This window comes from Papio anubis, chromosome 16 (assembly GCF_008728515.1).
Source record: "Papio anubis isolate 15944 chromosome 16, Panubis1.0, whole genome shotgun sequence".
NCBI lineage: Eukaryota > Metazoa > Chordata > Mammalia > Primates > Cercopithecidae > Papio > Papio anubis.
The window spans coordinates 9,440,630-9,451,057 of NC_044991.1; the positions used below are offsets into that span (position 1 = coordinate 9,440,630).

Below are 10,428 nucleotides of genomic sequence, written 5' to 3' on the forward strand. Positions count from 1 at the left end.
TACTGTATTTGGGCATGATTTTATTTAACCCTCTTGACAACTTGAAATGTAGACTTTGCTGCCCTTATTTTACAGATAAGAAAACAGAGGCTCGGAGGTATAGAGAAATAAAATGGGCACACTCTCAGCGTTGGCTTAACATTTCGGCCAATTGCTTTGTTAGGTTTTGCCTGTGTTCTTTGTTTCTTTTAACATGATAAATAAGATGATGTAAGCCTTTTTGTGGCCTATCACTTTGGTTTAACACCATTCATCACTTTCTTGTGCCCGTAAAACTTCTCATGATTTTTATTCCAATGCATGGATGTAGCACTTAAAATCCAGGCACTATTTCTGGACGTTTTCCCTGGCCCACTTTTCCCTGTTGTCAGTGAGGTTGAGGTAAACTTCTCTGCATGTGAGTATCGTCTACATCCTAGATTATTTCTTCAAGATGGGGACCACTGGGTCCCTGAAATGATCTTTTTGTGTGTGAGAGACACTGTTTTGCTTTGTCACTCTGGCTGGAGTCCAGTGGTGCAATCGTGGCTCATTGCAATCTCAACCTCCTGAGCTCAAGCAGTCCTCCTGCCTCAGCCTCCCAAGTAGCTGAGACTGTAGGCACACACCACCACCCTTGGCTAGTTTTTTTCCTTTTTGTTGACATGGGGTCTTGCTATGTTGCCCAGGCTGGTCTCAAACTTTTGGCCTCAAGCCATTCTCCCACCTCAGCCTCCCAAAGTGCTGGGGTTACAGGCATGAGCCACTGCACCTGGCTGGGATGATTTTTCATCCTTGTTCATTCACTCATTCATTCCCTCTCTATGCTGCATATTTGCTTGCTGCAGGCCAAGTCCAAGCCAGACTCTGAAGGGACAGCATGGGGTAAGGCAGGACCTGTCCTTGCCTGCCAGGGGCCTGTGTACTGCCTGGGCCTCTCCTAGCTAGTGGCAGAGCCCAGGGACATCTCCCGCATGTGCCACAGGCCAACCATTGTCTCTTATGTCCTCAGACTGACACGTCTGACCCCGAGAAGGTGGTCTCTGCCTTCCTAAAGGTGTCATCTGTGTTCAAGGACGAAGCTACTGTGAGGACGGCAGTGCAGGATGCAGTAGGTAATGTGGGCTGGGTGAGGCTGGGGTGCCCGCTGGCCCTTGATGCTCGTGGGGCCCCGGTGCCCTTTGTGGTCGCCGTCACTCGTCAGCCCCAGTGCTGTCATGGGAACTGCTCTTTGAGACCCTGTGCTGCTCCTCCATCAGGGTCCTGCCATGGTCCTGCCGTGGAGCCAGCTGGGTGCTCGTCTCCCTGTTTTTCACCACTGAGAAACTGAGGCCTTTCTCAAATCCACACAGCCATATAGAGTTAGAACCCAGAGCCCACTCTAGGAAGGCCAGATAGTCACATCCGCAAGCCCGATGGACGCACGTGTGTCGGGAGGAGGGATGCTGAGAGCTCAGCCCTTGTGTGTACCTCAGAGCCTCTGTGCTCATGTCCATTCTACCTGGGGCTTCCCTGCACAGACACCTTTCCCTGTAACATTATGGGGCCTTCTCGGAGCACCAGCCCACGTCCCTCCTGCCCTATGGCAACCCTGTCCCCACCCTGTCTGTTTCCTCCATTCCAGCACCTGTCACCTTCCACCCTGTCTCCATGTGCTTGACTGAGGCAGAAGGGAGGAAGGGCCCTGAGGCAAGGGGCGCGGCTCCTGGAAAAGGATAGAAGGGGTGGAAGGACATGTGGTGCCTCTTCCTGGCCTCTACTGTGGGTGGCGTTAAAGTGGGGAGGGCAGCTCAGTGGGAGGGGAGGCTTGGAAGGAGGTGGGGCCAGACACAAGCCTGCTCCCTGAAGGCCTGCCCGGGGGCATTTATGGGAACAAGTTGCCCTAGTTCTGTTGCCCAGGAAGCCTAGCACAGTCCCCGCACATCCCCTCACCCCACCAAAATAAGCTGAATCCTCCCCCAGTGGTGGCCTGCCTCAGGAGATCTCCACTCCCACGGTGTGAGGTGGGCACAGTGGGTGTCATCCCCACACCCATGTTACACCTGAGGCCAGGATGGGGAAGGGCCAGAGTGTCACAGCTGGTAGATGGACTGAGCCCATCCCCTGATGCCAACTGCCCCTCCCTCTGGTTCCTGTGTCTCTGCCATCCCTCTTGTGTTCGCCTCTTCGTCAGGGCAAGGAGGCAGGCGAGCCTGTGTGTGCGCGGTGTAGGGGGAGCCTTGGGTGCCTTGGCACAGCGCTCTGCCGTAGCCAGCAGCCTGCCCCTGCTGCTTCTGCCCTACAGATGCCCTGATGAAGAAGGCTTTCAGCTCCTCGTCCTTCAACTCCAGCGCCTTCCTCACCAGGCTCCTCGCACATATGGGTCTACTCAAGGTGAGGCCGGAAGGAGCAGCAGGCCCGGGAGGGAGGTGGGCGGGGTCTGCACAGAAGCTGCTCCAGCCATGCCCGCCAGCCTCCCTCACCTCGAGTCCTGAGCCGTCTCACCCACTGGGCCCCGAGGCCTGGGTCCGCCCCAGCAGCTTCGGTCTTCATGATGAGGTTCCGGCTGGACTCAGTTGTGAGCACCACCCGCAGAGTCTGGATGGTGGAGTGCAGGGGCCGCCCAGGTGAACTTGACGCTCACCCCGCCTTTCGCTGTGTTCCCCTCACAGAGTGAAGATAAGGTCAAGGCCATTGCCAACCTGTACGGCCCCCTGATGGCACTGAACCACATGGTGCAGCAGGACTATTTCCCCAAGGCCCTTGCACCCCTGCTGCTGGCATTCATAACCAAGTGAGTGTGGCCCTGTTGTCCTTCTGCCGTGGCCTGTCCTCTCAGGCTTCTCTGGCCAGGTCCAAAGGCCTCCAGTCCCAGGAGGTCCAGCCCAGCCAGCCTGCTGGCTCTGCTCAGGTGCACAAGAGGCCCTCATGCTTCCTGGGCTCTCAGCATCTGTGTTGGAGTCTCACCACCCTCGGGAGGCCCGCTCCCCTCTGCCCAGCTGAGGACAGTGGGGCTCAGGGGCAGTGAGAGAGGAGACATGTAACGCCCCCATTTTGCCGATGAGGAAAGGAGCACCAGGTTGGTTAAAGAGTTTCCCTTGGTCACACACTAGGAAGAGGCTGGGCCAGTGTCCAGACCCACGTCTGTGAGCAAGGTGCTATGCGTGGTGACATCTCTGGAGGGGCTTTTTGTCCATGCTCACAGTAGTGCAGGCCGAAGGGGCCCGGTCACACTAGGCCCTGCAGCCCCAGGCCCTCTCCTGGGGACACACATTGCCCCGGGAGCCGCCAAAATGCCCAGCAATGTAGGAACCTTGGCCTTGTTCTGGAGGGTCCTGAGGAGTCCTGGGGCATTGATGGGGTGATGGGCACAGTCAAGTAACAGAGCCAAGGCCCCACCAGGGAGGGGGCGGGAGGCTTGCCCCGTGCACCCTTATGGGGCCCTGTGTGGCCCCTGGCCAACCTGTGGCCTTCATCAGGCCTCAGTCTCCCCATTTGCCCAACCAGAGGGTTAGGTGAAATTGTCTCCAAGCGCCCTGACCAGCCACACTTCCAGTCAGTCGGCGCCATCCGGGGAAGTGGGGCAGGTAGAGGAGCAAGAAAGTCCCTTTGCTGGGGGAGCCCAGAGCCCACCGGCCGAGGCAGGATGCTTGGTGCATGTGGGGAGGCGAGGCTGGTGGAGTGTGAGCAGCCCTGTCCACCCCAGCGTCTGGAGTGTCTGTCCGCACGGCGCTGTCTCCTTAGCCAGGCCTTACCTTCTGGCCGCGTGCCCCCCACCCAGACCACTCCTTGGGCTGCAGCTGGACTGGCCTTGGTGAATGGCAGATCTCACTGTACCCCTCCTCTGCCAGGGGCCAGGTCAAGCCTCACTGTGAATCTCGTGGCTGGCCACAGCCTCACCCTCACCCCACCCCACCCCACCCCAGCACAGTGTGCGCCCCCTGAACCCCTTTCCACAGCAGTGCCATTGCTGTGGTGCTGAGCTTTGTCCATGCTATCCAGAGCTTGTTTGGCCAGTGGCCCCAGCCCCTGCCTGTACCTGCACCCGAGTCCTTTGTGTCCTTCCTACTCCCTGGTCAGAGTGGTTCCCTCTGCATCTCTGGCAGCCCCTGTGCTGTCCTAAGCCTGGGCATGAGCCCCTCGGCCCTGTTAGAGCAGAATGCCTTTTCCCAGCTTGTTGCCCAACCTCCAGCACAGGCCTCAGTCTGCCCCCCAGGTCTCGTCCGAGGTGACTGATTAACTCTGTAGTGACATGCATGGCCCCTCTTCCCTCAGCTCCCAGCCAAATTGTCTGGGATCCCAGGCCTGGCGCAGATCCTGGCCTGTTCATCAGCTACAGGCCAGAAGTGTTGTCAGGCCTGGTCCTGGCTGCGTCCCACACTTGTCCAGTGCCCCAGAGTCTTGCCTCAGTTTCTTTCTTTGCAGTGAAACTAATGATATTGAGGGCAACAATGGGGAGCTCAGGCGCAATGGCTCCTATCTGTAATCCCAGCACTTTGGGAGGCTGAGGCAAGATCACTTGAGCCCAGGAGTTCAAGGCCAGCCTCAGCAACATTGGTGAAACCCCGTCTCTACAAAAAATACAAAATTAGCTGGGTATGGTGGTGTGTATCTGTGGTCCCAGCTACTTGGGAGGCTGAGGCAGGAGGACCACCTGAGCCTGGGAAGTCGAGGATGCGGGGAGCCGTGATTCCAGGACTGTACTCCAGCCTGGGCAACAAAGAGAGACCCTGTCTCAAGAAAAAAACAACCAAAAAACAATGGCTAGCCATTTACTTATGACCCAGATTGGACTCTAGTGGGCCAGTCATGTGAGGCCACTGGCAGCCAGTGAGGATTCCCTGGCCTATGTCTGCTGGAAAGGCCCTTGAAGAGCCTGGCTGAGGTGGGGCTGTGTTGTGGCCAGCTCTGGGCTGTGTGGCCTTGGGTGCCTACCTCTCACCCCTCTTACCCCCACCCACAACGTGCAGTCTCCCTTGCTGTCTCCCTTGCTGAGTCATCAGCAATGTCTGCCTTGCTGAGTCATTGTGCAAATTAACAAAAATGAGTCTGGTACCAAAATGGCCCCCACACTTGGAAAACGGGGACCAAGAGGCATCCATCCCACCTGCTGACCTTTCTTTCCCCGCAGGCCCAACAGCGCCTTGGAATCCTGCTCCTTTGCCCGCCACAGTCTGCTGCAGACACTGTACAAGGTCTAGACTCAAAGCCTCTCCCATCCCTTGGCCTGGACCAGTGAGCTGGGGAGGGACTCGGAGGAACTGAGGCACAACCCATGCCGTTGCCTTGGACAGGACTCTGGTCAGAGGCAGGGCGGGTCTGTGTCCCGTGTGTCCTGTCAGTCCCCTGAATATGTGTGTAGGTGTGGTACGCGTGCAGGTCTGTGCCTCCTGTCGGGATTTGGGTTTGAACCTCTCTCTGCTGGCCTGGCTCTGCTCTGTTGTGGGGAGTTGGCCCCCAGGGGAAAGGACTGTGAGCTGCTCCGCCATTAAACTCACCTTCACCTGACGGCGCTCTGCTGATCTCCGCCTGGGCCCTGATGGCTGTCCCCACCCACCTGCCTTCCAGCCCGGCTCCCTGGCGGAGCCAGAGCCCAAGGAGTTGCCCGCGTGCTGTCCTTCCCCTCTGTGTTGTGACTGGGCTGTTTCCTGCCCTGCCTGGGGCTGCTTCTCGTCACCAAGCCCTGGTCCTGCAGCAGCTGTCCTCCCTACCATCCATGCCACTGTGCTGAGCGCTCAGCCTGAAGAGCAGAGAATACCATGGGTGGGACTGTGGGGGTGGGATCATGGGGCTGCTGGCAGAGGGCAACCCTGGGCCCCATGCCGTGTGGCCAGGCAGACACCAGATTGTCCAGGAGCAGGAGCTGCTGGAACTGCGCTGGCCCCGGACCTAGCGGACCCTCTCCTGGCTGCTGAGATGTTGTCTGTGACTGGCCTGGGGGCCAAGCTGGAGGGGGTGTGTTGACAACCCAAAGCTGTTGTCCAGTCTGTGGAGGGAGGGGCAGGGTCCCCAGTGTCCGAGCCGTATCTGGACGCTGCTCTTAAAGGACCTCCTGGGGCAGGGCAGCAGTGGGGTCTGGACTGGGCAGATGCTGTACAACCTCCCTGCGCGCCCGTGACTGCCCCATGCTTTCCCCGTTGTGTTCTGTGTGTGTCTGGGCTGTGCCCGGGGGCTTCACAAATAAAGTCATGTGTACAGCTTCAGAGACTCAAACTCTGACCTAAAGCGGGATAGTCTCGGGGGCCATCATACGTGGAGTCCCACCTCGGCAGAGCACACGGCGCCACAGCAGTCTGTGAGGGCAGTCAGCCCTGCGAAGGGCCCGGCCTCGGCCTCAGGCCACCACCTGGGCAGTGGCAGTCCTGAATGAGGACCCATTTTCCTGCCTGGCCACACCTCACCCAGCACCCTGCCTTTGGGCTGCAGCTCTCTTGGCTCCTGCGTTGCTCCTTCACTATGGCAGCCACCTCCCTTGGGGTCCTTTGCTCCACTGCCACATATGTGAGGGCAGCCCAGCCAACCTTCCTTACCTCCTGCCCTATGCCATGTGTGTGCTTGGGGAGCCCATGTCCCCCACAAATGGCCTCCAAGAAGAAGTCCCTTGGCCAGGCGTGGTGGCCCATGCCTGTAATCCTAGCACTTTGGGAGGCTGAGGAGGGTGGATCACGAGGTCAGGAGATTGAGACCATCCTGGATAACGTGGTGAAACCCCGTCTCTACAAAAAAATACAACAAAAATTAGCCGGGCATGGTGGCAGGCGCCTGTAGTTCCAGCTACTCGGGAGGTTGAGGCAGAAGAATGGTGTAAACCTGGGAGGCAGAGCTTAGAGTGAGCTGAGATCGCGCCACTGCACTCCAGCCTGGGCGACAGAGCGAGACTCCGTCTCAAAAAAAAAGAAGTCCCTCGAGGGTTTCTTAGGGGGCAATATTTTTTTATTGGCAGTCGACCACGTAGGCGACCAGGTGGCGGAGGGTAGTGCCGGCCCTGCCCCCGTCCTCTGTGTGAGTTGATACGGTAGGGGGTGGGTGCAGGGCTGGTGTTAAGTTTTGATATATGTTACAACGTGGATGAACTTTGAAAACATTACGTTAAATGAAATAAGCCAGACACAATAGGACAAATACGATTGCATTTAGGTGAGGCATCTAGAATAAGCAAATTCAGAGACAAGAAGGTAGAGGTTGCCAGGGCTAGGGGAAGGGTGGGATAGGGAGTGAGGCTGAGAACACATTCTCTAGGATGATGAAGATGTTCTGGAAATGGAGAGTGGTAATGGTTGCATAACATTGTGAATGTACTTAATGCCACTGAATTGTAGACATAAAAATGGTTAAAATGATAAATTTTATGTATTAATATATTTTACCTCAGTTAATTAAAAAAAAATAAGCAAAATTATAGAGCTTCACCCGGGCGCGGTGGTTCACGCCTGTAATCCCAGCACTTTGGGAGGACAAGGCGGGCCAATCGCTTGAGCCCAGGAGTTCAAGACTGGCCTGGCCAACATGGCAAAACCCCGTCTCTACTAAAAATACAAAAATGAGCCGGGTGTGGTGATACACACCTGTAGTTTCAGCTACTTGGGAGTCTGAGGTGGGAGGATCACCTGAGCCCAAGAAGTCCAGGCTGCAGCAAGCCATGATTATGCCACTGCACTCCAGCATGAGTGACAGAACGAGACCCTGTCTCAAAAAAGAGCTTGTAGGAGATAGTGTAGGTGAGTATCTTCAAGGCCTTAGGAGTAAGGAAAAGATGTTTGCCATTATTGTGGGATGTTCATACAATGGAAACGATGTAGCAGTGAGAACAGGTTTCTGTTTATCAAAATATTCATTAAGGAGTACAAAGGCAAACTTCTGGTGACAGGGAGGTACACTGCCCAAACTCACTGTATATATAAATGGGTGTGGGGGGGATAACTGTTTTTTTTTTTTTTTGAGACGGAGTCTGGCTCTGTCAGCCCAGGCTGCGTGCAGTGGCTGGATCTCGGCTCACTGCAAGCTCTGGCCTCCCCGGGTTCACTTCCCATTCTCCTGCCTCAGCCTCCCGAAAGGCTGGGACTACAGGCGCCTGCCACCCATGTTTCAGCTAGTTTTTTTGTATTTTTAGTAGAGACGGGTTTCACTGTGTAGCCAGGATGGTCTCGATCTCCTGACCTCGTGATCCTGCCTTGCCTCAAGGCCTCCCAAAGTGCTGGGACAGGCTTGGCTTCATCAAGGCCTGCCAACTTTTTTTTTTCAAACAGGGTCTCATGTTGTCCAGTTTCTTCTATCTTGGCTCACTGCAGCCTCTACCTCCTGGGCTCAGGTGATCCTCCCACCCCAGCCTCCCAAGTAGCTGGGACTATAGGCACACGCCACCACACCTGGCCAATGTTTTGTATTTTTAGTAGAGACCGGGTGTTGCCATATTGCCCAGGCTGGGAGAATTTCTATAAATAAAAGACAATGGGAAAAAGCAAAAAGCTCAAATGGGCACTTTACAAAAAGCATGTGAAAAGGTGCTTAATTTCATTAGTCTTAGAGAAACATAATCCCGGTGTGACACTCTTCTGCCCGCACTAGAATGGCTAAAATACAAACGACAGTACCAAGCTCGGTGAGGATTTGGGGCAGCTGGAGTGGCTGGCGGATGTGTAAATTGGCACAACCTTTTTTTTTTTTTTTTTTCTGAGACAGGGTCTTGCCATGTCACCCAGGCTGGAGTGCAGTGGTGCGATCACAGCTCACTGCAGCCTTGACCTTCCAGGCTCACTCAATCTTCCTGCCTCAGCCTCCCAAGTAGCTGGGACCATGTCACAAGCCACCATCAGGCTGGTCTCGAACTCTTGGCTCAAGACCTCCCGCCTCAGCTCACTTAACAGGCATGAACCACCATGCCCAGTTACAGTGTTCTTTCTAATAAACTCATGCTGGAAACAACCCAAATGTCCATCACTAGAGGAGTGGGTAAACTACTTGTGGTATGGTGAGGTACCAAGAAGGCAGGAATGGTCTGCCCAAGAAGAAATACTTGAGCATTGACATTGTTTAGACTTGCCAGCACATGATAATAAAAAGCAGACCAACTTTAAGTCAGTTCCATTGTATCTCTTGTATCTCACTTCTCCACCGACAGCACACCACTTATTGCCTGCATCGTGGGCAGATCGCCTCCCACCCCTGCCCCATGCTACTGTTGTCATATATTTATAGAGTGGAAGGCTGGAATGCTGTATTTAAAAGAAAAAAAAAATTTAAAATAGATGAGGCCAGGTGCGGGCTCACAGCTGTAATCCTAGGACTTTGGGAGGCTGAGGCGGGTGGATCACTTGAGGTCAGGAATTTGTGACCTGCCTGGCCAATGTGGTAAGACCTGTCTGTACTAATAATACAAAAGTTAGCTGGGTGTGGTGGCAAGTGCCTGTAATCCCAGCCACTTGGGAGGCTGAAGCAGAATTGCTTGAACCTGGGAGGCAGAGGTTTCAGTGAGCCGAGATCACACCACTGTACTCCAGCCTGGGCAACAAGAGCTAGACTCTGTCTCAAAAAAAAAAAAGAATCTAACATAATGTTGAGTGAAAAAAGCCAGACACAGCCAGGTACAGTGGCTCATGCCTGTTATCCCAACACTTTGGTAGGCTGAGGCGGGAGGATCACTTGTGCCCTGGAGTTCAAGACCAGCCTGGACAACATAGCAAGACCCCAACTCTACAACAAATTTTAACACTAGCTACCGGTGGCAGTGCGCATCTGGAGGTCCCAGCTGCTTGCAAGGCTGGTATGTTGAGGCCGCAGTGAGCCATGATCACACCTGGGCAACAGTGAGACCCTGTCTCAAAAAAAGGATGAAAGAGCAACACTGACGTTCCATTGATTGGAATTTGCCAAGCAAAACAAAAGCACAAAGCGGATGTCTGTGTGGCATGGCACTATTTCTTTTTCAAAAATGTTACTGCAGGGCTGGGTGCAGTGACTCACGCCTGTAATCCCAGCACTTTGGGAGATCAAGGCGGGCAGATCACTTGAGGTCAGGAGTTTGGGACCAGCCTGGCCAACATGGTGAAACCCCGTCTTTACTAAAAATGCAAAAATTAGCCAGATGTGGTGGCACACACCTGTAATCCCAACTACTTGGGAGGCTGAGGCATGAGAATCATTTGAACCAGGGAGACGGAGGTTGCAGTGAGCCGAGATCACGCCACTGCACTCCAGCCTGGGTGATAAAGTGAGACTCTCTCATAAAACAAAAAAAACCTGCAGTCTAGGAAAAGTACACACAGATGTTCATTGTATTACATATATAAATATCACACACATTTATATTTTTATTATATATAAAAATATACACACATATATAAGTGTGTGCACATGCGCGCGCGTGCACACACACACACACACATATATATATATATATATATTTTTTTTTCTTTTCTTTTCTCTTGAGACAGAGTTTGTGTTGCCCAGGCTGGTCTCAAACTCCTGGGCTCA

At 54.4% G+C, this 10,428-nt stretch overlaps 1 protein-coding gene across 4 annotated transcripts in view; it reads left to right on the plus strand.

The window, feature by feature from the left end:
- The window catches only part of RANGAP1 (Ran GTPase activating protein 1), a 53,950-nt gene extending 47,787 nt beyond the window's left edge, over window positions 1-6,163 (plus strand). For 3 of the 4 annotated variants that reach the window (XM_031656262.1, XM_031656261.1, XM_031656260.1), the window contains exons 13-16: window positions 992-1,094; window positions 2,264-2,352; window positions 2,631-2,752; window positions 5,090-6,163. In XM_031656262.1, the coding sequence (XP_031512122.1) occupies window positions 992-1,094; window positions 2,264-2,352; window positions 2,631-2,752; window positions 5,090-5,159 (384 nt within the window). In that variant the 3' untranslated portion in view covers window positions 5,160-6,163. Of the gene's footprint in view, window positions 1-991; window positions 1,095-2,152; window positions 2,353-2,630; window positions 2,753-5,089 lie in introns of those variants that run through there. The other variant, XM_031656263.1, reaches the window with a different exon arrangement.
- Window positions 6,164-10,428: the final 4,265 nt, after the last annotated feature.